Genomic DNA, 27382 nt, shown 5'->3' on the forward strand with positions numbered 1-27382 from the left:
GGTTCTTAATTTTACGTTTTCAACCAAATCAGAAATCTTTGAAAAATACTATCCAATAATTCTCAGTAAGTTAATATTAAACAATATGGGCTTTTTCTCTGGTACTGATGAAGGGTATGTTAAGCACATATATTGTGATAAGCCGTTACTATTGTGATAAGCACATATAATGTGATAGCAATCATTACTGTGATAAGCAGTTTGTTAAAATTCTGGTGTAGCTCTACAGTAGTTTGGTCAGCCCAGTAGAGAAGGGAGGCTAAGACCATGTGAAAGACCTCAGATGAAAGCTGAGGAAAGTGGCACAGCTACAACAGATGTCCCAGAAACTTCGATATTTAGGTGCAATGTCTAACATACTGTATGGGTTGGGCACTATCGTTCTATCATTACCCCTATTTTACCAGTGACTTAACTGAAGCACAGTGAGGTTAAGGAACTTTCCCAGAATTATACAGTACATACTACTGGTAAGTTGGTATCAAACCCAGCTAGAGATATCTTCAGAGTTTGTGCTTACATGTGTCTGCATATAATATTATATTATCATCTATTTTCCCTTATTCTGTCTAGTCACTAAGTTTTTCTAGCTCTCCTCTTTTAACCTGCTTTTTCTTTATCTGCACTGTTACTATTTTAGTTCACTGCGACTACCTTCTTCATTTCCAAGCTGGACTATTACAGTCTCTTAATTTGTGGTCCTGTCTCCAGACTTAATAACATTCTTACCCCGGAATGTATTTTATGCATTGCCATCATTTTTTAATAATCTAAATAGGATCATTTATGTTCTTGATTAATAAAGCAAAAGACTTTAACTCTGTAACAGACTGATTTATAATTTCTTTGCCGGATTTATAGAGCTTTCCCAGGTTCATCTCACATAACTCCCTCTCTGTTACCCTGTTCTTCAGCTATATCATGTTAACCTGGTCCTTAAAAGTGCCATGTTCCCTCCCACCCCTGTGTGTCTCCTCCTCCATGAAGCCATCCTTGATTCTAGAGTAAATTGATCACTACCTTTGTGTGCTCCTCTTGTACCATGTATACATTCTGTTAGAAATAACACTTAGTACTTTGTAATGCAGTTGTTGGTTACTTACTTATTTTATCAAGGAGATTATGGGTTCCTTGAGGCAGTGGTTTTTACCTTTGTAACCTTAGCTTCAAACACTGTGCTTAGGACTTGGTGTGTACTTATCAATGGATTACTGAATGAATGAATGTCAACTCATTTTTAATTATTGCATTTGAATAGATCTTTTTTTTTTTTTAAGATTTTATTTATTTACTAGAGAGAGAGTGAGAGAGAGCATGAGCTGGGGGAGAGGCAGATGGAGAGGGAGAGGCAGACTCCCCACTGAGCAGGAAGCCAGATGTGGGGCTCAATCCTAGGACCCTGGGATCATTACCCGAGCCGAAGGCAGATGCCTAACTGACTGAGCTACCCAGGTGCCCTGCATTTGAGTAGATTTTTACAACCATCTATGGGGTTGGTATTCACATCAACAGAACCCCATCTCTCTTTGGTATATAAGAAAGAAAAAATACACAGGGAGGCTAAGTCATGAGGCTAGCTAGGGTCACATAGTTAAATAGTTACTAAATTTTCTGACTTAAAGCTAGATGTTATTTTGACCAGAATCAATATCTTTCTATGATGATACTATTTTCTGTATTTTTTTGTGCTTTGGGAAGGTGATAAGATTGATTTTAGTATGACTTGAGGGAGAAATATTTCATGCCTTAAAGCCATTTCTCATGGTTGATTTTTTATAACTTAAACAAAACAGGAGGAGGAGAACAGCCGCACAAGAAATGGAAAAGAATGGCTGATTGCCCCAACTTTGGTGATTGTTACATTTACTTAATAGTATTTTTTGTTCTAGCCAAAATCTTATGCCATAAACCATGGCACTGCATACTGTGGCAGAGATACTGTGAAAACTTTACTAGTTCTTTTGGATGAAGAAGCAGCCAGTATGCCTACCAAAAACAAAGCAGAGCTTTTATATGATGATGAAAACACAATTCATCATAATGGAACTTCTATTCTTACACTTTTTAGGTAAGTAATGTGGAAGTGATATGTATGTGAATGTTAACTCTAGTCTATAAAGGGAATTAAAAAAAAAAAACACCTCATTGATTAAAAAGAAATACATTATGGTAAGAAACTTGGAGACTACAGAAAGTGTGAAGAGAGAAAACAAAAGTGAAAGGGAGATTGAACATTTGGATATGGGAAAGTTTTTATAAAAACAGTATTTTGTGAGAATATGACCGGTATTTTTGTTTTTCTTTTTTTGTGCTTGTTTTTTGCTTTGGAAATATTTATTTCCTTTGCTGTGTATGTCAAAAACTTTGGTGACTGCTTTCACTTATATTATCTCAGCCCTCATAACATCTTTCAGTAATAGCCCCACTTCATAAGTAAAAAATTAGACACTTGAGAGACAGAGATTAAGTAATTTGCCTAAGAGAGTACAGTTAGCAAGTAGCAAAAGTGTTATGCTCCAAAACTTCAGGTCTGTCCTCCAGGTATTGTGCTGCTCTTCATGAGAACAGGAGAGAGCATATACACCAGACTTACATTGGAATTGACATCTGTTGATTCTTCCTTTTATGAAGAAAAATACTTACCAAAGTAGTTTTGGTATTCTGTGCAAGATACTGATACGTTCCAGTTTTAACAACAACTAGGTCAAACATTGAGTAGGTTGGTGATATTTTGCATTAATAAACATTCATTTATAGAAACATGTAAAGTTTTAGAACAACAATTTTAAATCTTATTTAGTACATTGTGGAGAAACTACAAAGTCATCCTACTTGTTGCTCTCTTCTATTTTTCTCTTTGAAGAGAATCTTTGCAATGGTTTGTCATACAGTGTTGTCCTCCAATTTATTTAAATCTCTTCACCAGCTTTTAATGATTATGCTTTTATATTTGGGCATGATGTAATTCACCCATGTTCTACTTCAAAAGTGTTCAAATATTTTCCTAACAACAAAAATTTATTTTATCAATGATTTACGAAAAAGGTGGAAAGAAAATGAATCTTTGTTTTTTCTTCTTTTACCTTCTGTTTAACAAAGTTTGCTTTTTAGGTAAAACATAAATGATTAAATTTTCTCTCAGATTCAATTCTACCATTTTTTAGAGAGAAAGTTATTTTGTGTTTATAGAATTTTAGTAAACAAAATCAATCCCTACATCCATTTTAAAGAAGTATTTTTCTCAACCATGTGGCCAAAAATATTTCAATTGTTTACAGTTACCTTAGCATTTGCAATTGTCATTGTGCACACAAGTGCCAATTCATGGTAAAGTGAATTTTTTTCGTGGTCTGCATTAAAATGATAAAATTAAGGACAATGTAGTGTATGAATATAAGTCAATGTAAGGTTATAAACTAGTGGTTCTTAGAATAGACTCTCCTTTATTCTTATATAACAGTCTTTTGAGTTAAAGAGGTTATGACTCTGGCTCTGTTAAACCAGAAAGGAATTTATTGAGGAATCCAGGTTTGTCTGGCTCCAAAGCTCCAGTGTCTTTCTCCATTGTACCTTCTTTGACCGTCCTATTTCTAAACTGTATTGAATTCCCCTGCTACAGCACTTGTCCTTTTTTATTTTAAATTTTAGTTGTGTGGATATCTTATTTCCTTAGGCTTCAGGATGCCTGAATTCAGGGCAGTGAATGAATCTACTTTCTGTCCTTCATAATATCTTGCACAGTGCCTTACATATATTAGAAACTCAAATATGTAGTGACTGAATTAATTAACTTAGCAAATTATTAATATTTAGAACTCTCAATAGTAACTCTGACACTTCTATGCAGTATTATAAACACCTAGATTTAGTTGTCTTTTTATTTTATTACTGCTTTTGGGTAAGGGAGGGGCAAAAACAAGTTAAGAAGCTACTCTTGTTTATACATTTTTGCTTTTTTTGGACTTAGATCTCCCACACAAGTGAATAATTCATCAGTGAAACCCCTAAGAGAACGCATCCATAAGTCAATGCAAGAGAAAAAAATTAAGGTATAGTTTAATGTACTGTCATAAAAATGATAAAAATGGTTTTATTTATAGAAGAAATATAGAAACCTGAACTGGATATTATAAATATACATTGTACATGGAACAATAGGAATTAAATGGAAAATGAGTTATGACACTGACATATAGAAACTTTCCTTTTATACAATCTTGGCTAATTAGTCTTTGGCTTATTCCATTTGCTGGACCTAAAATAAGGAAAGGAATAAGCACTTGCTATTGTAAGTGTTCAATAAATATCTATTCAGTGAATGAAGGGGAAAATAAGACATGATTTTCACATTTACATTTCTCACATTTTAAAGTGAATCTTGAGAGACTATATAAATTCCATTTTGTTCCTATCTGAAAACATTATGGCAGAATATCATTAATTGTAGATTAAGACAAGAAGAACATTTCACATTGTTTATTGACTAGATCTATTCTTTATATTTTTATATCTTTATTTGATTTGAACTAAGTTTTCCTGTCCTCATTTCAAACATTTGTGCCTGTAAGGAGCCAATAATATGTTTTTTAAGTGTTTAAAGTTTTCTTGGTCTTATTTTTCAAAAAGAAACTTGGTCTTAACTCATTCGGCATACATTTATTGAGCATCTACTATGTGCTAGATATAGATACTCTTCTATGGTTGGAAATTCATTCATTTGTTCAACAAAATTTTCATGTAAAATTTACAATTACCTTAAATTATCAAACAGTTATTCATCTTGATACAACTTTGAGAACTCTATTTTGTATGCTCTTTATATTCCCGTTTGGAAAGTTAGTCCCAATTAGCAGAACTCTTAGTTATCATCTGTTTTATATCCAAAACCCATTTAGTTTATATTAATAAGTCTTGTCTTTCTTTTGGTTATTTTTAGTTGTCAGTACTTAATACCTGTGGAATACATCAAAGTGTTTTATACAATTTTTCTATGAGTAAAATTTGTTAATCCTTTGTTATATTACATAAGTACTTATAGTCAAGGCATAAGATCTTTTTTAAAAAAATCCATTCTTTGGACTTTATTATAACCAGAAATGTAATGTGTAAATTCTTTAATTTTTTTCCCTGCTATGGATACTGACAAACTTTAATATTTTCATTTAAAGATCATTGGGATAATACCCTCTAGTTCCATCCATGTCATTGCAAATGGCAAGATTTCGTTTTTTTCTTAATGACTGAGTAATATTCCATTGTATATATATACCACATCTTCTTTATCCATTCATCTGTTGATGGACATCTGGGATCTTTTCAAGTTTGAACTAGAGGGTCTTATGCTAAGTGAAATAAATCAATGAAAGAAAGACAATTATCATATTATTTCACTCATGTGTGGAATTTAAGAAACAAAACAGAGGAGCATAGAGGAAGGGAGGGAAAAATAAAACAAGACGTAATCAGAGAGGGAGACAAACCATAAGAGACTCTTAACCATAGGAAATAAACTGAGGGTTGCTGGAGGCGAGGGGGATGGGAGAATAGGGTAATGGGGTGATGGGCATTAAGGAGGGCACATGATGTAATGAGCACTGGGTGTTATATGCAACTGATGGATCACTGAACTCTACCTTCTGAAACTAATAATACACTATATGTTAATTAATTGAATTTAAATTAAAAAAGATCATTGGGGTATTTTGTTAGAATTAAGTGAATCAAAATGAAAAAGTCTATTTGAAGAATAAGAAGGTTGTTTTTTTTTTTTTTTTAGAAACTGCTAAGAGTCAGCTAATTACTGTAAAATGTAGAGACTAATTTAGAAAGTTTTGGGAAGTAGAGGAGAGATTATCTAATACAGTCTCATTTATAGATGTGGAGACCAAAATCCTGAGAAAACACCTTATCCAAGATCTCATAACTACGATCAAATGTTTTATGCCAGTGTGCGAAGCCATGGTTAAATACTAATGAGATTATAATTACATTGCTTCCGTTACCTAATAGTGGAGCTGGCTTAGTCTACTTGGCTCTGACACTAAAATGGCAATAGAGAGAGGAAGGAATTGGTGTTTATGATTGTATTTTACTATATAGCAGTCTTCATAAAAGCAAAGTGTGAAAATAATTGGTTTAGCCAGGTATACAGCTGAACCATAGTCAGCTAAAGTATTTTGTTGGAATAACAAAAAATGTTACTAATATTTACTACTAAGTAACTATGGAAAAGTAGTTTAACAGCTTTTTGTCTTATTATCTGGTTACTTTTGCTCTTTTTGCATATAGTTCTTTTTTTTAGTCATGGAAAGATTATATGATCTACACTTGAAATAGTGTCTTGGAAACAGCCCTTCAAAAATAGAAAATATTAGGGAGGGGCGCCTGGGTGGCTCAGTCGTTAAGCGTCTGCCTTCAGCTCAGGTCATGATTTCAGGGTCCTGGGATCGAGCCCCGCATTGGGCTCCCTGCTCCGCGGGAAGCCTGCTTCTCCCTCTCCCACTCCCCCTGCTTGTGTTCCCTCTCTCTCTCTCTCTCTCTCAAAAAATAAATAAAATCTTAAAAAAAAAAAAAAGAAAATATTAGGGAACTTAGAATTTTGATGTTGTAGATCGTAATTGTGAAGTATCCATGTCATTATTATATGGGGCAAATTAACTTTTCTTAGATTTTAGTTTTTCATTTATAAATAAAAACAGATACCCCTCTGATCACAAAATCTTGTAAAACCATATTCATTTTAAGTCCTCGAGTTTTATTTCCTACTATTGATTATTAGGAAACTTGTCCATGATGGTCAAATAAACTCCCTTGTGATAGAAATCAGAAGGTTCTTCCGGAACCTTCATGGTTTTGATAGGAACCTTTAGAGAATGTTTACATCCCATTCCCCACACCCCCCATTCCAAGCAGTTTATACAAGTATCCTCATACCTCTTTCTTTTTTAAAATTTTTTTAAATTAACATATAATGTATTATTTGTTTCAGGGGTACAGGTCTGTGATTCATCAGTCTTACACAATTCACAGCACTCACCATAGCACATACCCTCCCCAATGTCCATCACTCAGCCACCCCATCCCTCCTACCCCCCTCCACTTGAGCAACCCTCAGTTTCTTTCCTGAGATTAAGAGGCTCTTATGGTTTGTTTCCCTCTCTGGTTCATCTTGTTTCATTTTTCTCTCCCTTCCCCTATGATCCTCTGTCTTGTTTCTCAAATTCCTCATATCAGTGAGGTCATATGATACTTGTCTTTCTCTGATTGACTTATTTCGCTTAGCATAATACTCTCTAGCTCCATCACATCGTTGCAAATGTCAAGATTTCATTTTTTGATGGCTGCGTAATATTCCATTGTGTATATATATATATATATATATATATATATATATATATATACACACCACATCTTCTTCTTTATCCATTCATCTGTTGATGGACATCTAGGCTGTTTCCATAGTTTGGCTATTGTCTCATACCTCTTTCTTAAAAGATTTTCAAGAAGATACCTCCTTATATCCCTGTAAATTAATTAGGTTTATTCCTTTCAGTTTGCACATTGGGCAGAACTGGAAAGTCACATGTACAGGTCTTTTCTTTATTCTGAGTCTAATGTTTTTGCCCATATACATACAATTATACATAGAATAATCAGGATTAACTAATTAAGTAACTTGAGTGAACTGATCAGGAAAATACTGGATCTTTAAAACATGGTGTAGCTGGGACAGTGAAAATTAGGGCTCAGGTAGTGTGAAAAATAGACTGGCTATAACTCTGGTACCTTTGTAAGCAGTCAGGCAGTCCAATGCTTATGGTGTTAGAAAATTCTTAATTAGATATCCAAGTTTAACGTTTAGAGTCTTAGAAAACTATGAGTATATCCAAATTAAAATGGTAGATTGAGCTTAACTCATAGAATTTCTCTCCCCTTAAAATGTCTATAAAATAGTAACAACTAGCAAAAACATTCACCAAGAACAAACAATGAAGAATAATGCAATTAGATACAATAACTTCAAAAATGATGGCCAAGGAAAGAAACTGAAGATTTCGGAAGGAAGAGGCACAGCATGACTTAGTGACTTAATATAGCCCCAGTCCCTGGATACTCTACTAGTGAGTTGACAAATCCTGAGAATTATCACTAATACTTCCCAAACTGAGGAGCCACCTAAGTGTGTGTATTCTTCTTTTTTTTTTTTTCCCTTGTCAGAGAAATAGTGGAAGTGGCAATTAGATAGTAATGTGGCTTAAATGTGAAAAATGAACCCTGGAACTTATACACTTACACAAATGAAGCCTCCAATGTCACATAATGAAATGGGGAAGTTATCCAAATGATCCCCTTCCATTTGAATGAGATATAGTGGCTAAGTAGAGGGAGTAAACCTTCTTATAGTACATATAATGTATAATAAACTCTTAGGAGAGAGTGTAGAACCCAGAAATATTTTCAAACTCTTTCCTCGGCTGAACGCTACTTCTGCCTCCACCACTCCTCAGGCTACTGAAAAATAAGGACTAACAGAAAGTATGCAGCCTTCAAAATGTAACTGAGGAGAAAATAAAATGCTCTCAGATAAGGAGGGAACAGAAATCACTCACAGACGTGGAGGCTTCTGTGTTGAACTAGGATATAGTAGGTCATGGCAGAATACCATTTCTGCTATAATAACAAAATAAAAAGCAGATAAATAGGTGAGAATATATTTTAAAGACATAAGAAAGCTATGTAAGCAAAGCAGTTTAAGTAAACTAAAAATCGGAGGGGGGTAAAGTCCTTCTGAGGTGAGCAGCTTATTATCGGCTGCTTTCTTCCCTGGGATTATTTACCAGTTTTAGGTATGAGCCAGGGATTGATGCTGGCCCACGTGAAAGACCTCTACTGAGGGAAAGAGGAACCAACAAATACTGTGGGTATCTTGAGGTGATGGCAACAATTTGGAAACTTTAGGAGCCCTGAATTCATGGTTATTTTTACCTATTACACATATGCTGGATTTTGAAACTGAGTGGGAGGCTAAGAAACTTCAATTTGGTAAACTAAAATCACCTATGCTCTTGAGATAGCTAGAATACAAGGCTCTGCTTGAGGAGTGGGATCTGCCTTCAACACATGGCTGTCTCCTTTCACATATTTGTCATACTCGGAAATGAAGTAAGATGGGAGGCCAAAGAGCATAATGTAAAAACCTCTGAAGGGCAGACTGAATCCTCCAGACTTCTAGGTCCGAAACGATAGAAATCCACAAAGTTCTTGACTGAAAGCCTGGGAGGGTCATTCCCAAGGAAGAGATAAGAACCAGAGTCAAAATGTAATTGATGACAAGTGCAACCTAGCTCTTAGTCAACTCAGTCCCTGACTGCATTGAGGTTATCAGCCCTTTGCTGTCTGCTTAATAGAAACAAAGGAAACCCTTCTAGATAGAAGAAGGTTCTTCATCTGGAGCCTCTACAGTTTCTTTATACACAGTGTCCAGCATGAAATAAAATATACTGGACATGAAAAGAGATAGGAAGATTTGTCTTTTAATTAAGATAGAAAACCAGTAATAGTGGCAGACTTACAAAAATCCAGATATTTGAATTAGCTGATGAGGAATTAAAAATTTTTCAACATGTAAAAGTAATTATAGGAAAAGACAGGCAAAATGGATGAAAAATTGGGGAATTCCAGCAGAGAATTAAAATCTGTAAAACTGTATAGATATTCCAGAACTGTAAAAACTTATCTGAAATTAAGAACTCATTACATGAGCTTAATAGTAAACTGGACAGAGCATTAGGTGGCAAACCTGGACTTGAAGATGGGTCATTAGAAAAATTAGAAAAAGTCTAACATGTGCGTAATTAGAGTCCCAGAATGAGAGGAGAAAATAGGAAAGAAATGGTATCTCTAGAGGATATAATGATTGTAATTTTTTTCCAAAGCTTAATTGGTTCTTTTACATCAGGTGGTAGAAGACATGGGGAACAGATGTGAGGTCTTTTTTACTAATATAAAGTTGCATGTGGGTTCCAATATTACAGACCCAGCAAACAAAAAATGTCCCAGAGTCCTTTGAGAATCCATTTGCAGCACATAAAAGTGCCACAGGGTGGGGCACCTGGGTGGCTCAGTTGGTTAAGCATCTGCCTTCAACTCAGGTCATGATCCCAGGGTCCTGGGATTGAGCCCCACATCAGGCTCCCTGCTCAGCGGCGAGTCTGCTTCTCCCTCTTCCTCTGCACACCCCCCGCCCCCCGGCTCGTGTGCGCGCTCTTGCTTTATCTCAAATAAATAAATAAAATCTTAAAAAAAAAAAGTGCCACAGGGTATAGATGATAAAGCTTTGTTCTAGAATAGTGCTCTCCAGTAGAACTTTCTATGGAAATGTTCTGTGTGCTAACACACAAGCATTTGAAATGTGGCCATTGCAACTGAGGCAGTGGATTTTTAATTTTATTTAATTTTAATTGATGAATAACATGTGGCTAGCATATTAAAACAGTTGTAGTTCTGGTAGATTAGAGATACCTACAAAAGGAATAATGGGAGACCAATGAGTAGAGGAAATGGTGCTCTGACTGTGTGAGATGAGAATAAGATTTAAATAGGCAGAGAGAATGGAAGAGAGACTTCCAGGTGGAGCAAATAACCTGATGAAAGTATTAGATTATATCACTCGTATAGACTATATATTGGGTAGTTGTACAAAATAAGTGAATAAATAGTGTGGGTCAAGTTTAAGGAAAATATGGCTTTTGTGGTTTTAAGGAACAGTTATTTTTTGTAGGGCTTATTGTAAGGATATATGTGTAAGAACCTGAGAAAGGTGGACTATTTAAGAACTTTAAAGGGCCAGTGGATATAATGGGGCTTAAGGATTCAGCTGCATGATTCTCAGTACCTAAATGTGATTTAGGTTTTCTCTGTGTGTATGCATCTCTCTTGTTCTTTACCAAATGGTTTCACCACTCTGTTGAACAGAGTAGAGTTTACTTTGTACATGTTTTTCTGTCTCAAAGCTTTTGTCCTCGGGGTGATTTAGCTGTTCTTTGCCAGTCTACTTCTCTCATTTCTGTATCATATGGTTTTCTTTCTCTCTATTAAAGAGTAGAATCCATTCTGTAAATCTTTTTTCTTCCTCCAAGCCTTTGCTTACTCATGTCTGTGTTCCCTCATACCTTCCTCTTGCATATATCTGTTATAGTCTTAAAATTTTACTTAATTCATTCAGCAAATATGTATCAAATGCCTCCTGGGCTATGTCCTAGGCACTGGAGATACATCAGTGAACAAAACAGGCAAAAACGCCTGCCCTCTTGGACAAGTCTTCCCCAGGTATTTGTGGGGCTGGGGTACAAGAATTTAAACAGAAGTCCTTGGCCCATCCCTACACCCCCTTTCAACCCTTGTTCTGTTCCACACCCTTAGGGATACTCCACCAAGAGGTGTGCACACTCTATTCCCCATAACCCTCGCCATAAATAGTCAGCCCTTGAGCCTAGAGGAAGAGGCCAGCGCAAGTCCAGTAAGGAGGGGAGGGCCACAGGAAGGCTGGAGCAGGTCACCACCAGTTGCCAAACTAAGGGTTTTGTTCGTGGAGCTTACATTTTAGTTGGGAGAGGCAAATAATGAACAAAATGAACAAGTGAATTATGTGGAACATTAGAAGGTGCTGTGGAGTGAAATAAAGCTGGGGAAGGGAGTTAGGAGAGTATGTTCCTGTGTGTGTGTTTTGGTTTTAGATAGGATGCTCAGTAGAGGTCTCTTTGAGAAGGTGACATTTAGCAAAGACTTTAAGAGAGTGAGCAGCTTTTTTCATTATAATGGATATGGGATGTTTTTATTAGACTGAACTAAAGTTGAATTCATTGGGCTGAAATAATGAAGTTGGTATTTATTGAGTACCTACTAAGTGTCAAGTGTTGTATTAGACATTTTATATCCTTCATCCCAATTAATCCTTGTTCAATACTAGAAGGCATCATTTTCTAGATCTTATAGTTAGTAAGTAAAAGAGCAAGGATTTGTATTCAGGTATAAGACTTCAAAGACTTTATGCTGTTTACAAAGAGTAAATAAAGGCATAGTAATTATAGTGAAGAGTCATAAAAAAAGTAATGCTACTATTTAGGTTGAAAAAATTATCTCTCTGCTATTTAACAAAATAAATGAAATTTCACTGATGAAGAAATGGGTTATTTGATGTATTTACAATCCATATACCATGAAGGGTAGCAAATCTGTTCTTTTGAAAAGATAATAATGTAAGAATGAAAAGATAAATTTAGAATATTTATTTTCAGTTCCATATTTAATAAGTATGTTGAGAATAATCTCCTTTTTCAAACTTGTTGATATATTTATCAGCCTAATGGGGCTTAGCACTTTCATTATCTTATTAATGTAGCTAACTCCAGGAATGACTGTGATTTTTCAGTATTTTGACTCATTTGTTTTAATTTAACTGGAGTCAGGCTTTCCTATGTGAAGTACTATTTTCCTCAAACTGGGAACCTACTAATAATTCCAATTTAAAAAGAGCTTGTGGCAAAAGGACTTTTCCAATTCTTGGCAAGTTTGAAGTTCATTGCAATTTTACTGTGGATAGAAATCTTTCCAAAGGGGGGAAATCACTCTACAAAGGAAAATGTTCAATCCTTTTCTCTCATGTGACTTGAACGTAAAATGATTTTAACAGCCATGTATGAATCTGGACATTATTCTTAGTTGTTTAGTACTTCAAAAGCACTTTCAAGAGGGAATTGTTTTGCTTGTTTGTGATTCCAAATCAAATACACAGAGAGATTTGGAAGATTTGCAACAGGAAGTAATCTCGGTTCTATGTAGCCACTAATCCTGTGCGAAAAATTCAACTTTTATGAACAAAGGAAAAGCAATCTCTGTTAAGTTATAAATAAAAGCCAGTGCAGCTTGTATTGTTTTAATAACTAAAATGAAGATGCTGATTATAAGTTCAGTTTTTGAGTTGCATTCCTAGAATAATTTTAGAGCTGGCCTGGTCCTGAGGAATCTAATTTAACAGATTTCTTACTCTACAGAAAAACTGTTTTCAGAGATATTATTACATTAATTAATTGCATGATATCTACATGGATCTCTAGAACATATATAGTCCTTTCAAATTTATTTAATTCTGACAGTTCTGTGAGATAAATATTATTCCCATTTATGTGTGGATAAGTGAGAGAGGTTCAGAGGTTTACCCAAAATCATTTAGTTTATAAGTGATAAGGCCAGTATTAGAACGCAGGTCTTTTAACTGCAAATCTGCTGCCTTTTCCATCACATCATTGTCTTTTTGTGCTGATCTTTTTAGCCAGATATCACATTGTTGGCTGCAGTCAGGTTCATGATCAATGAAAATCTCTAGGTCTTTTTCATATGTTGCTTTTAAGTCAGGTTTTCCTCACCCTCATCTGTAATTGATATTTTGAACTTAAATACAGGACTTTGTTTACCCTCACTCATTTGCATCTTATTGTTTTCTACTTATGGTTCTAGCTTTCTGACATCTTTTCAATCTTGAGTCTGTTATCCAATTTATTATTTCTTCCAGCTGTGTGTCAACAGCAGATTTTATAAGTGGAATGTCTTTGTAATTATAGGAGCCATCTTAGTAATCTCTTTAGTATTCTATGTGCGTATAGTTGGAATTAATAAGTCATAACTGATAAAAAATGATTTTTGTACAGGGCAGGGAAAAGAAAACTCATATATAATCTTTTACAAAAAGAAAAAAAATACCTTCAATGTAACTACTCAGTTATTTCTTTTTTTTTTCTGAATAAATTTTGGAATTTAGTTAATATTCGTGTACAATTTTTATGAACAATATCAGTAACAACAAAAAGTCTCTTGCAACAATATAGGTGGTTATTGATAAAAACTATGAACAGGGTGTTAAATTAGGAAAGAAAAGGGCACCTGGGTGGCTCAGTTGTTAAGCGACTGCCTTCGGCTCAGGTCATGATCCTGGAGTCCCAGGATCGAGTCCCACATCGGGCTCTCTGCTCAGCAGGGAGTCTGCTTCTCCCTCTGACCCTCCCCTCTCTCGTACTCTCTCTTCCATTCTCTCTCTCAAATAAATAAATAAAATCTTTAAAAAAAAAAATTAGGAAAGAAAGGAGTGCAAGAGACATAACAAAAGGCAAATGAGCAAGCTTGAATTTGATAGGTACAAATTCAAGGTACATAGGTACAAAATATAAGAATTAAAAATTATAACCAGGAATCCTGGAGAAATTTCAATTTTTTAAATAGAATTAGCATAAATCTGAAAAATTTGAATGACTGTAAAATATTTGTGGGCAGTAAAGTTGAGGGGTGAGTGTATTATACATTTGTCAAACACACAGAATGTACAACACCGAGAGTGAACCTTAATGGAAATTATGAACTTTGGGATGATGATGTACCATGCATTTGAGCACCTGAAAGATATCAATGATAAATAACCCTCCTTCAATTTCCTTGTTCTTCAAGTCAGGTAAAATTAAGATATTTAAGGTTTTAATATGCCATGCAAACAGGGGCAGCTAGTCAATTACATGCATATTTACAAATAACAAGAGTTTTACTACAGGGGATGGAAATTTTAAGCTCTTTTCTCCACAAGTGACTCAATTCTGACTACTCTTGTAGTGCTACATTCCCAGTAAAGAGAGGGTTATTAATTTGATTGATCAAAAATCAGTGATTGGACCACAGTGAGTACTGGACATTCCTTATTTTGTCTTAATAGGAGTGAAACAGAAAATGGCTATTTAGAAAGTTCTGAATCACACTTATACTGACTTTGTGTGTTTAATTGCACTGTTTTGTTTCTTATTTTAAAGAGTACGTGACCCTAAAGTATGTGGGTCTTTAGATCAATTACTTTTACAATACCACCCAAGTCTTTTTGTATCACATAACTTTCATCTTCAATCATTTTCAAAGCTCTCAGAAAAACAATTTGAGGTAAATGTAATAAATTATAAGATAGAAATTTTCAATGTCAAGGTATGCTATTAGTATTATAGTAATATACATTTTTTTTGCTTTTTTAAAAATTTAATTATGTTATGTTAATCACCATACATTACATCATTAGTTTTTGATGTAGTGTTCCATGATTCATTGTTTGTGTATAACACCCAGTGCTCCATTCAATATGTGCCCTCTTTAATACCCATCACCAGGCTAGCCCATCCCCCCACTCCCCTCCCCTCTAGAACCCTCAGTTTGTTCCTCAGAGTCCATAGTCTTTCATGGTTTGTCTCCCCCTCCGATTTCCCTCCTTCACTTTTCCCTTCCTACTATCTTCTTTTTTTTAACATATAATGTATTATTTGTTTCAGAGGTACAGGTCTGTGATTCAACAGTCTTACACAATTCACAACGCTCACCATAGCACATAGCCTCCCCAGTGTCTATCACCCAGCCACCCCATGCCTCCCACCGCCCACCACTCCAGCAGCCCTCAGTTTGTTTCCTGAGATTAAGAATTCCTCATATCAGTGAGATCATATGATACATGTCTTTCGCTGATTGACTTATTTCGCTCAGCATAATACCCTCCAGTTCCATCCACGTCATTGCAAATGGCAAGATTTCGGGTTTTTTTGATGGCTGCATAATATTCCATTGTATATATATACCACCTCTTCTTTATCCATTCATCTGTTGATGGACATCTTGGCTCTTTCCATAGTTTGGCTATTGTGGACATTGCTGCTATAAACATCAGGGTGCACATACCCCTTCAGATCCCTACATTTGTATCTTTGGGGTAAATGCCCGGTAGTGCAATTGCTGGGGAGTAGGGTAGCTCTATTTTCAACTTTTTGAGGAACCTCCATAGTGTTTTCCAGAGTGGCTGCACCAGCTTGCATTCCCACCAACAGTGTAGGAGGGTTCCCCTTTTTCCGCATCTCCGCCGACATCTGTTGTTTCCTGACTTGTTAATTTTATTTATTTATTTATTTATTTTTTAAAGATTTTATTTATTTATTTGACAGAGAGAGAGATAGCGAGAGCAGGAACACAAGCAGGGGGAGTGGGAGAGGGAGAAGCAGGCTTCCCGCCTAGCAGGGAGCCCGATGTGGGACTCGATCCCAGGACCCTGGGATCATGACCTGAGCCGAAGGCAGATGCTTAACGACTGAGCCACCCAGGCACCCCTGACTTGTTAATTTTAGCCATTCTGACTGGTGTGAGGTGGTATCTCATTGAGGTTTTGATTTGGATTTCCCTGATGCTGAGCGATGTTGAGCACTTTTTCATGTGTCTGTTGGCCATTTGGATGTCTTCTTTGGAAAAATGTCTGTTCATGTCTTCTGCCCATTTCTTGATTGGATTGTTTATTCTTTGGGTGTTGAGTTTAATAAGTTCTTTATAGATTGTGGATACTAGCCCTTTATCTGATATGTCATTTGCAAATATCTTCTCCCATTCTGTTGGGTGTCTTTTGGTTTGGTTGACTGTTTCTTTTGCTGTGCAAAAGCTTTTTATCTTGATGAAGTCCCAATAGTTCATTTTTGCCCTTGCTTCCCTTGCCTTTGGTGATGTTTCTAGGAAGAAGTTGCTGCGGCTGAGGTCGAAGAGGTTGCTGCCTGTGTTCTCCTCTAGGATGTTGATGGACTCCTGTCTCACATTGAGGTCTTTCAACCATTTGGAGTCTATTTTTGTGTGTGGTGTAAGGAAATGGTCCAATTTCATTCTTCTGCATGTGGCTGTCCAATTTTCCCAACACCATTTGTTGAAGAGACTGTCTTTTTTCCATTGGACATTCTTTCCTGCTTTGTCAAAGATGAGTTGACCATAGAGTTGAGGGTCCATTTCTGGGCTCTCTCTTTTGTTCCATTGATCTATGTGTCTGTTTTTGTGCCAGTACCATACTGTCTTGATGATGACAGCTTTGTAATAGAGCTTGAAGTCTGGAACTGTGATGCCACCAGCTTTGGTTTCCTTTTTTCAACATTCCTCTGGCTATTCGGGGTCTTTTCTGTTTCCATACAAATATTAGGATGATTTGTTCCATTTCTTTGAAAAAAGTTGATGGTATTCTGATAGGGATTGCATTAAATGTGTAGATTGCTCTAGGTAGCATTGACATCTTCACAATTTGTTCTTCCAATCCATGAGCATGGAACGTTTTTCCATTTCTTTGTGTCTTCCTCAGTTTCTTTCATGAGTATTTTATAGTTTTCTGAGTACAGATCCTTTGCCTCTTTGGTTAGATTTATTCCTAGGTATCTTATGGTTTTGGGTGCAATTGTAAATGGGATCGACTCCTTAATTTCTTTTTCTTCTGTCTTGTTGTTGGTGTATAGGAACGCCACTGATTTCTGTGCATTGGTTTTATATCCTGCCACTTGACTGAATCCCTGTATGAGTTCTAGCAGTTTTGGGGTGGAGTCTTTTGGGTTTTCCACATAAAGTATCATATCATCCACATAAAGTATCATATCATCATAGCAAAGAGTGAGAGTTTGACTTCTTTGCCGATTTGGATGCCTTTGATTTCTTTTTGTTGTCTGATTGCTGTGGCTAGGACTTCTAATACTATGTTGAATAGCAGTGGTGATAGTGGACATCCCTGCCATGTTCCTGACCTTAGGGGGAAAGCTCTGTTTTTCCCCATTGAGAATGATATTCGCTGTGGGTTTTTCATAGATGGCTTTTATGATATTGAGGTATGCCCCCTCTATCCCTATACTCTGAAGAGTTTTGATCAAGAAAGGATGCTGTACTTTGTCAAACCCTTTTCTGCATCTACTGAGAGGATCATATGGTTCTTGTTCTTTCTTTTGGACATAAGTATCCTAAGATTACCATTGAACTGTTGTGGTTCTTATGTTTTGATATTTTTATAAATAATATATTTTATGGTGAATAAAGTGGTTAACTATTTCCTTTCACATCTGAATCCATTCTCAGTATTTTAAGAATCCATAGCCTTGCATTTCTGGTTTTCTGAAATTACCCTACTGTCACTGAGGCTCACGAATTTCTCTATAGGAGGCCTGAGAGAGGAAATCTATGTAAGGAGGGCTATGACACTTATTTTGTGACTGTATTTACATAGCAAGGAAAGGTTTTTACTTAGTTGTTTGTCAAAAATTACTAAAAATAACACAGCTTTCTAAGGAAATGTTTATTTTTGCTGACCATGAGATTGAGAAAACATCAATTTTCTGTCCTAAATAATATAATTATTGTATTTTTATTTAGAATGTTCTATGGGGGTTGCTGATAAAGGTTTTGTGGTGGGATGCTCAAGTCCTCCAAGCCACTCCCCGGTGCATTCACTATCTGGGTACCACGAAAGTGATCCTAGGCAGCCACTTAGCATTCATTTGCCTTCATGGTCTTATCATACTCTTTATAAGTCATTATGGGCAATAAGTTTATAATTCTGTCTAAGCAGTAACTCTGGTGAAATGAAAGAAATGTTGTGTAATGTCACAGATAATAATAATGATGATAATAATAATAAAGATAATGTCAACAGTGCTGGTTTTGCAGATAGCAATAAAAGGTTTTTGATAATGTTATTACAGTAACGACGTGATATAGTATAAACTTTACAGAGTTCATTTTATTAACAAAATTTATTTTATTTTATTTTATTTATTTATTTTTTTTTTTAAAGATTTTATTTATTTATTTGAGAGAGAGAGAATGAGAGAGAGCACATGAGAGGGGGGAGGGTCAGAGGGAGAAGCAGACTCCCTGCTGAGCAGGGAGCCCGATGCGGGACTCGATCCAGGGACTCCAGGATCATGACCTGAGCTGAAGGCAGTCGCTTAACCAACTGAGCCACCCAGGCGCCCAACAAAATTTATTTTAATAACTTTATCATTTGCTTTAATTCTGTTTTTATGGAATTAATAAAGTCCAGAAAGGTCTAGTTAAAACCTTTGGTTATATTTTAGGGCATCTCATGATGGAAACTGTATAATAGTAGTTGTATTCATAGAGATTCAAGAAGATATTGTGTTGTAGTCCATCATCCATAATCAAGAGCTTACTCTCTTATACTTTTTAAAATAGTTTTTGATCGAATCATGGAACACTACATCAAAAGCTAATGATGTAATGTATGGTTACTAACATAACATAATAAAATAAAATAAAAATAAATAAATAAATAAAATAAAACCAAACATAAAAAAAAATAGTTTTTGATCTTTAACATTTTCACATTTTTTTCAATTTTGTGAATTTTTGTGCTTAAGATAGAAGATATCAAATTCCAATTGTCTAAATTTTCAAGCAAATTAAACATAATTTTTAGTGATCTGGGAACTGGAGCCAGAAGGATATAGAACTTGATACCAGAACAATATAAAACTTGTAATCCTGGAAACACTTGCTTTTTTTTTTTTTTTTTTTTTTAAGATTTATTTATTCATTTGAGAGAGAGAAAAAGAGAACAGTGAGAGCGAAAGCATGGGGGAGGGGCAGAGGTAAAGGGAAAAGGAGAGAAGCAGACTCCCTGCTGCCTTGGAGCCTGACCTGGAGCTCAATCTCAAGACCCTGAGATCATGCCTTGAGCTGAAATCAAGAGTTGGGCAGTTAACCAATTGAGCCACCCAGGCGCCCCCTGGAAACACTAGCTTTTATGAAGCAACTGGATTAACCTAATTTCTTTTAAACTGTAGTCTGTGGATTTCACTGCCATTATCTTTGCTAACATCTAAGTTGGTTAATGCAATGACCCCTCTGAATGTATAACATAATATTTAAATACTGAATATGAAATAGAAAATTGTGCTGTTTCAGACTTTATGAACAACATATTATCAATCAGTATTTTGTAAGTAATTTCAGCATAATATAGTTATGCTTTGAAGTGTTAAATTTTTGAATTGTTGAGGTCTTCTTTATTTATTCATTTATCTGAAATTTAAACATCTACTTCTGAAAAGGATTTGACATCTCAATTTGAAGCTATCTCTCCATGATAACTGAATGTCATTACACATCAGCTGTAATTATTGAAATTTGCATTATCCGTATAGATTACTTTGTTCTGAAATTAATTTCTATCCCTAAAATGGCCACTGGTTTTATGTTTGCAGAATACATTTCCAAAACTACTTTTTTGACATCCTTTTTTGTGGTTAAGAATTAAATTTAGCTTTCTGATTTTCTCCTACTTATGATCTTTGAAGATAAATGCAAGAGTTTATTTTGAATATTTGACCATTAAATCACTTGGTCAAATCTTCCTAGAATGGTATATTTGAATTGTCTTTATTATTTTCCTAAATATGGAAGTAGTCACATATTCTGGAGTCTAAAATTGATTTTTCTAAACTGTTAAAAAGTATAAAAAGTGTGCGTAAAGCTGGTATTACTGAAAAGAACAAAAATGCCAGTGTAACAATGGATGAGTTTGTAAACTATGAAACATCAAGGGTTAACAGTTTCCAGTGAATAATGGAATTTTTAAGGGAAATTTTATATCTTGATTACCATAGAGTATATTTCTATCTGGATGAAAAAATAAATCAAAATAAATCAAATAAAATAAATTACGTACTTTCTTCTTTCTTCCTGTTACTAGATGAAACAAACCTTAATTAGATCCCAGTTTGCTTGTACCTATAAAGATGACTGCACAATAAGCAAGGGTAAGTGGAATGATGTTAATTCAGCATCCAAGCCTTTGTATGTACTTCACATGGAAAATGACCTTTCTGGTAATTGAGCTTTTTTGAGTAATTAAATAACTCTTTAATTCTAGTATATTAATTGTTTTTTTAAAGATTTTATTTATTTATTTGAGAGAGAGACAAAGAAAGCACACACGCACACGAGAGAGAGCATAAGCAGTGGGAGGGGCAGAGGGAAAAGCCAGCTCCCCCCTGAGCAGGGAGCCCGTGTGTTGGCTTGATCCCAGGGCACTGGGATCATGATCTGAGCAGAAGGCAGATGTTTAACTGACTGAGCCACCCAGGCACCCCAAATTGGTTTTAACTTAAGTAAAACGAGATTTTGTTTTACAAAGTATGAAATGTGAAATGTAAAGGTTTGTATTTTTAAGACCTGGGTTTATTTAAAAAGTTAAATCTAGGTACACATCTAAGGAGGAATAGGACACAGTTTGATTTAACTAAATGTACTTAAGAAATAACTTGTAGCATTTAAGGATTAAGTGTCATGCATTCAAAGAAAGTAAATATTTGTTGTTTGCTGGGATAAAAAAATGATATGGTAAAATGAAAAGCAATGTGCTAGTAATGTAGCTGTATTTGTTAATCATGTGACTTACAGCATTATGTGATTGCAAATAAAATTTTTGAATATTCTTTAGCGATTTTTGAAGTTTACTGTAAAATTTTCACATGTAATTCTAAATATTATGTAATTTCTTTCCTCTTTTCATCTTGCATAACAGAAGGTATAAATTCATCTGTTGGAAGGCCAACAATTGGAACAAGTTCTGGAAATGTTCATCTGGACAGAAGTAAAAGTGAAAAAGTAACAAGAAAATCAAGTAGTCAGACAGGAAATAAAAGCTCAAAAAGGAAACAGGTGGATTTAGATGATAAAAATGATCTCTGTGATAATGGAAATGAACCACCTCAACATAAAAATGTTAAGATACCTGAGACATCAAACAATTTCCAGAATAAATTGTGTGGCAAAGTAGCCAGAGTAGCAAAAAACAAGTGTACAGCCAAGGACAAATTGATTACTGGCCAGACAAAGTTAACTCAATTTTTTAGACTATGAATTTGTTTTTTATGTGCTTTAGATTTCTGTATATATTAAACTATTCACCAAAGCCATCTACTTAATTTTTAAGAGAGCAAGGTGTAAGTTATGATTCTTTATTATATTGGTCTGAAGTGTATATAAGGTTGGTATGTTAAGCATTTACAAAATACTAGTAAGTCGTAATTATGCAGAATATTCACAAAGTTTAATGCACAGATCAAGCATATCATTTAGGCTACAGATATATGTTAATAGCTGCTTTCTTTTAAAACAGACATTTAAAATAATACAAGTCATAGTAGTGTTAAGGGCTTTTTCCCCGACAGACAATTACATGATCTTGTTTTCTTCAGAAAAGATGATGTGGTCCAACAGGTTTCAGACTTGCCAACAAGGTCGATAGACTCTTCCCAGCATGCACCTGAGCACTGGAGGAAAAAAAAGTTTAAATTGTTTAAAGCACTATTATTATCACACAAAATTTATTAGAAATAAGAGAATGGATCTAATATAGCTAATTCTGAATAAATCAAAATTACAGTAACTCTTAAATGCCTTTTAATCCCACATCTTTGGCAGGGGTCACTTAATTGAACCATGGTCTTATTTGATTTTCTTAAGATTGGATCCAAATCCAGTTAAACTCAGGGTTCTATTTTTATGGTATTAAGATATAAGAATTGAATTTTAAAAAAACTACTCACTGTCAAAATCTCTCCTTCCTATAGGAAATTTAGCTGAGTTTTCTTCATCCCCAATTTCTCTCTTTTCTTGTGTTGATTCAGTATTCTGAACTCCATTCTCAGCTGGAAAAGCTACAGATCCTTTTAGTGCAAGATAAGGTTTTATAGCCAGATTCAGTGGCAGACCATGATTTAAGAAATTATGTTTGGAGCCTGTGTTCTGTAAAGAAAAGGTTGATTTGTGTTTTAGCTGTCTTACTGGTAATAGAACTATAATATATTTGTATAATATTCTCATTGATCAATTTAAAGATGCTCTGCACTGTTTTGACTCTAAAAATACATTAGATACAAATTTTTGGGAAAAAAATCTTTTGGATAAGAAGTGTTGTCCAGAGTGGAAGAACAACGTGGTATGTATGAAATTTCATCAGTTGTCCTAAAGAATAGTGTGACTGTTTATATATACTTCTGTTTATAAAAGTATCAATTTTACTTTCAAAAGTATCATAAAAATCATTCAAGTTTCCATTGAAGAAAGGATAAGTCACATTGCCACTCACCTTTGAATTTTTGTTTTCCTCATCACTCGTGAAACTGATCTCATCATTTTTATATTGTTCCAGAGAAGGAGCAACAACTGATTTTTGTGGAGTATCTTCCTTCTGAAAGGCTTTCCCCAGCCGGAATGTATTAAATACCATGTCATCTTCTAAATTTCTTATGGACTTGGATGCTGAAAGTAAAATGCCTTGAGAAAACAGAGAAAAAGTTAGTATTAATAGGTAGGAAGAGAGACTCATTTTTGCCATTCTTAGTTTGATGTTTGCATAGAGTCAAGTAAGGATCTGTAAAATGAAGAAAAATTTCTCAGTCAACCTACTTTGTAGGTGATTCCTACCTTTATATATTTTCCAACTTGAATAGAAAGCACTTCAAAGACGTAGACTTTCATCCTTTTAGAAATGGCTCATCAGATAGAGGCTAACCTCTTGTACAGCTGCTAATACCTACATTGTGTTGGTTTTAGTGGCATATTGTTTATTTTGAGTGCGAATTTTCTCAGAATCTGATTAAGATCCTTCGTAGAATGCTTTCTGTCGAGTAGATTATAGTCTCTTGAAAATGGATTGTTATTAAGGAAGACCATAGGACGCCAGGCTCTCCATATTCTTATTGTTTTCTTTTGTATATTTTCTGATTAAGTATGATATTAAAACTAAAGTTATATTATTTAAAGTTGATAAGGATAAAAGTGTTATTTACTTTTAATCCTGATTAAATTGAAATAATCTTCAAAAAGGATTTTCTTTCATAAATGCTCAGTTTAGTCTTTGGTGATTAAAGTATATATGCCTGTCAGTGTGAACAAAAAGTCATTCATGATATATTAAAAATTGACCTGTCACGTGTGTTTTATCTCTGCATTTACAAAAGGATATTATTGACATTTATTAATGATTTAACAATTAATGAATAAGAAGTCCATGAAGAGAATATTCATGTGTTCCATAAATATCAATTTTGGATGAGTATGTTGTATGATTCTTAATTAAACATTTCACAATAATTTCTCATTTTGACCCCCCCAAGTAAGATAATACATTCTTGTAATTGTCTGCTAGTACATATGTGCAAAAATTTTTCTAGAGTATATTCCCAGGTATGGAATTTCTGAGTCATGGAATATATATGTTCAGCTTTACATATGCTAAAATGTTTACAGAATAGTAGTAGCCAATTTAAGCTCCCAGCAGCGAGGTTTGACAGTTCCCATTGCTCCATGTCCTAACCAATTCTTGGGTTATCTTATTGTCCTTTTGTATTTCTCTGATTCCCAAAGAAGTTGAGTGTCTTTTCATATGTTATGAGCCATTTATCATTCCTCTTATATAAAATGCCCTTTAAAAAAAATCTTTGTCCATTTTCTTTTTGTTTGTCTTTTTCATATTGATTTATGGGAGTTCTTTATATATCTTGGATATTATTCTTTGTTAGTTATATGTGTTTTAAATATTTTTTCCCACTTTGTGACTTGTCTTCTCAACCCCTTTATGGTGTCTTTTGGTGAACCAAACTGCTAAATTTTATTGTTTAAATTTCTTTTTTTTTTTCTCTTCATGATTAGTATTTTCAACATGTTATCATTTAGAAATTTTTTCCCAACCATTTGATGTTTACATTTAAATTCTTAATTCATCTGAAATTTTGTGTATGATGTAGAATAGAGATACAATTTTACTTTTTCCAAATGTCCTCACACATTTCATGAATAATTCATCCTGACTCCACTAATCTGCACTGACTTCTCTGCAGTATATCAGCTTTCTGTGTACATGTGGGTCTCTTTTTGAACTCTTATTTCACTGCCAAATCTTCAGTCTTAATTGTTATAATTTTAAAATAATTTTTGATACCTGGTAGGTCAGGTTTTCCAGCCCCCTGTTCACCCATCAGTTTTTCTTCTACAGCAGTTCCTTGACTATTCTTGTCCATTTTTTTCCATATAAATCTTAATATCAGCTTTTCAAGTTCTGTGAACAGCTTTGGTGGGATTTTGAAGGCAATAGTATCGATTCTATAGGTTAATTTTGGAGGGCAATTGACACTTTTAAGATAATTCATTTTCTTATGCGTAGACATGGTACTTTTCCATATTTATTTAGATTTTTAATCTTTTAATAACATTTACTATTTTCTTCATAAAGTTCTTACATATTTTTTGTTGAGAGTTATAATTCTTTATAATTATAATTAAGCTATTTTAGTTACTGTAAATGGTATCTTTAAAAAATTTACCTTTTCTAACATTATTGCTGGCTGTACATGTGCAGTTGGCTTTTGTGTAGTGCTCTTATATACAAAATACTTTCTAAATTCTTTTTAATTCCAAATAGTTTGTAAGTGTATTAATTCTTTTGGGTTTTCCATAAAGACAATTGATATAAATAATAAAATAATGGCATTTTATTTCCTCCTTCCAAGTCCTTCTATATTCGTGTGTGTGTGTGTGTGTGTGTGTCTGTCTGTCTGTGTGAGCGAACACACTGATATTGACCAAACCTCCAGTAAGTGTTGGAGATGGAAATAACAGACATCTTTGCAGTATTACTGATTGTATAGAGTGCTTTTAATGTTTTACCATTGAGCATGATGTTTGCTCTTGGTTTTTTATAGATATTCTTTATAACTTGCAGGATGTTCTCTTCTATTTCTGACTAATAGTTTTTATCATTAATTGTTATTGAATGTTATTGAATACTTTTTCTGCATCTATTGAGGTGATCATATCATTTTTCTCCTTCAGTCTTTAGTAAATGAACAGATTTTTCTCATGTTAAATCAACCATGTGTTCATGAAACAAACCTTTTAAAAATATAATTGGGTTCAATGTGATAATATTTGATTTAGTACATTTTGTATTTATTATCATGACAGAGATTGATATGTACTTTACCTTCCTTATGTTGCCTTTGTCTCGTTTGGCATTAAGGCTGTACTAGCTTCATAAAATGAACTGGGCAGTAAGTTTATTCCTTTTCTTTTCTCTCTTGTAAAACTATTTGAGTGTGGTGTTTTCTTGGTTGGATTTCTTTTAATGATTAATTCACTTTCTTCAGTAACTGTAGAAATATTCAGCTTCTCTCTCTCTCTCTTTCTTTTTTTTTTTAGTTTGTTTCAGGAATTTAAATTATTATAGAATTTGTTCATTTCACTTAAGCTTTCAAATTTGCTAGCATAAAGTTATTAATAATATTTTCTTCTAAATTTTTTAAACCTTGCTCCATCTGTAATTGTATTTCATTTTAATTATGTTTATTTTTACTCTTGTGGTCTTGCCTGTCTCTCTTTCACCCCTCTTTTTTGATCAGGCTTGTTAGAGGTTTATCAATTCGGTTAGCCTTTTCAAAAACAAACTTTTGGTTTTGTTGCTCTTCTCTATTTTTCTATTTCATTAATTTCTGCTTTTTATTATTTTGGGAGGGTTTATTTTTTAACTTCTATAACTTCTTAAATTGGAAGAATAAATCATTATTATTTATACTTAAAAATAAGCACTTAAGTCTATATGTTTCCCTTTATGTATCATTTTTGCTAATAACCACAATTTTGATGAATAGAATATTCACTGTTTAATTCTAAGTTTTTATTGTTTTTATTATTATTTCTTCTTTAGCTCCTCAATTACTTAGATATTTTTAACATTCCAAATATATGGGAATTTAATTTTGGGGGAGAGGGCACCAAGTTCCAACAAAATTGTTGTCAGAAGTTTTGGTCTATAAATTATAGAGTATTTGAAATCGTAGATTGAACAATATATAATTATGATTTTCAGCTGTTTTTGACATACAAATACCAATTTCATATAGTTCAACATATAGAAACTTACCATATAGCCTATAATATCTTCACTTTACATTAAAGTTCTGTTTATTCTTGAAAAGCATATGTATACATTATTGTCGAGAGCAGGATTCTATATGTGTCCATAAGATAAAACATGGTAATATGATGTTTAAATTTTGTATGCTTTATATATTTTTTGTCTACATGGACTATCAATTATTGAAAGTGATATACACAAATCTTTCACTACCATGAACTTATCTAATTCTTTTTGTAGTTTGCAATTTTTGACTTATTTTGAGCTGATGTTATTAGAACACTCAAATTAGAAATTGTTTCATCTTCCTCATAAACCAAATCATGTATCATGACCCTCTCCAGCTTTAATAATGTGTCTATTACTATTATTTTTCCTGTATCTTTATGTTTTAGTTGTGTCTATTATAAATACCATGTAGCTGAATTTGGAATTTTTAGTCTGACAGTCTTTGCATTTTCTTGGAGACTTCAGTCCATTTACATTTATTTTGTTTACTGAATTACTGAGATTCAGTACTACTATCTTATTTTGTGATTTTTATTTGTTTTAATATGTTTTCCCCACTCCACCCTCCCTTTCTTG

The 27382-nt window shown here is 34.1% G+C and overlaps 2 protein-coding genes across 2 annotated transcripts in view; one reads left to right on the forward strand and one right to left on the reverse strand.

Annotated features, from left to right (window-relative positions):
- The window catches only part of PARPBP (PARP1 binding protein), a 65757-nt gene extending 44009 nt beyond the window's left edge, over positions 1–21748 (forward strand). Inside the window, exons 8-11 of the mRNA XM_078074130.1 lie at positions 1890–2068; positions 3968–4049; positions 20570–20636; positions 21404–21748. Of these exons, the coding sequence (XP_077930256.1) occupies positions 1890–2068; positions 3968–4049; positions 20570–20636; positions 21404–21741 (666 nt within the window). The 3' untranslated portion in view covers positions 21742–21748. The remainder of the gene's footprint in view (positions 1–1889; positions 2069–3967; positions 4050–20569; positions 20637–21403) is intronic.
- A 643-nt stretch (positions 21749–22391) lies between these two features.
- On the reverse strand, positions 22392–23221 carry PMCH (pro-melanin concentrating hormone). Its single transcript, XM_036106428.2, has 2 exons — positions 22973–23221; positions 22392–22629 (listed from the first exon to the last, which is right to left on the reverse strand). Exons 1-2 carry the CDS (start codon positions 23219–23221, stop codon positions 22423–22425), a joined length of 456 nt encoding a protein of 151 aa, XP_035962321.2. The 3' UTR covers positions 22392–22422.
- Between the last annotated feature and the right edge of the window lie 4161 nt (positions 23222–27382).

This window comes from Halichoerus grypus, chromosome 6 (assembly GCF_964656455.1).
Source record: "Halichoerus grypus chromosome 6, mHalGry1.hap1.1, whole genome shotgun sequence".
Taxonomy (NCBI): domain Eukaryota; kingdom Metazoa; phylum Chordata; class Mammalia; order Carnivora; family Phocidae; genus Halichoerus; species Halichoerus grypus.

What these genes read in the sequence shown, in the direction of transcription:
- PMCH (XM_036106428.2), bottom strand. Translation starts at nt 23,221, where the DNA reads ATGGCAAAAATGAGTCTCTCTTCCTACCTATTAATACTAACTTTTTCT. An exon ending in AGGAAAACAAAAATTCAAAG is followed by an intron (nt 22,630 to 22,972) that starts GTGAGTGGCAAT and finishes TTTTCTTTACAG; the next exon opens with AACACAGGCTCCAAACATAA.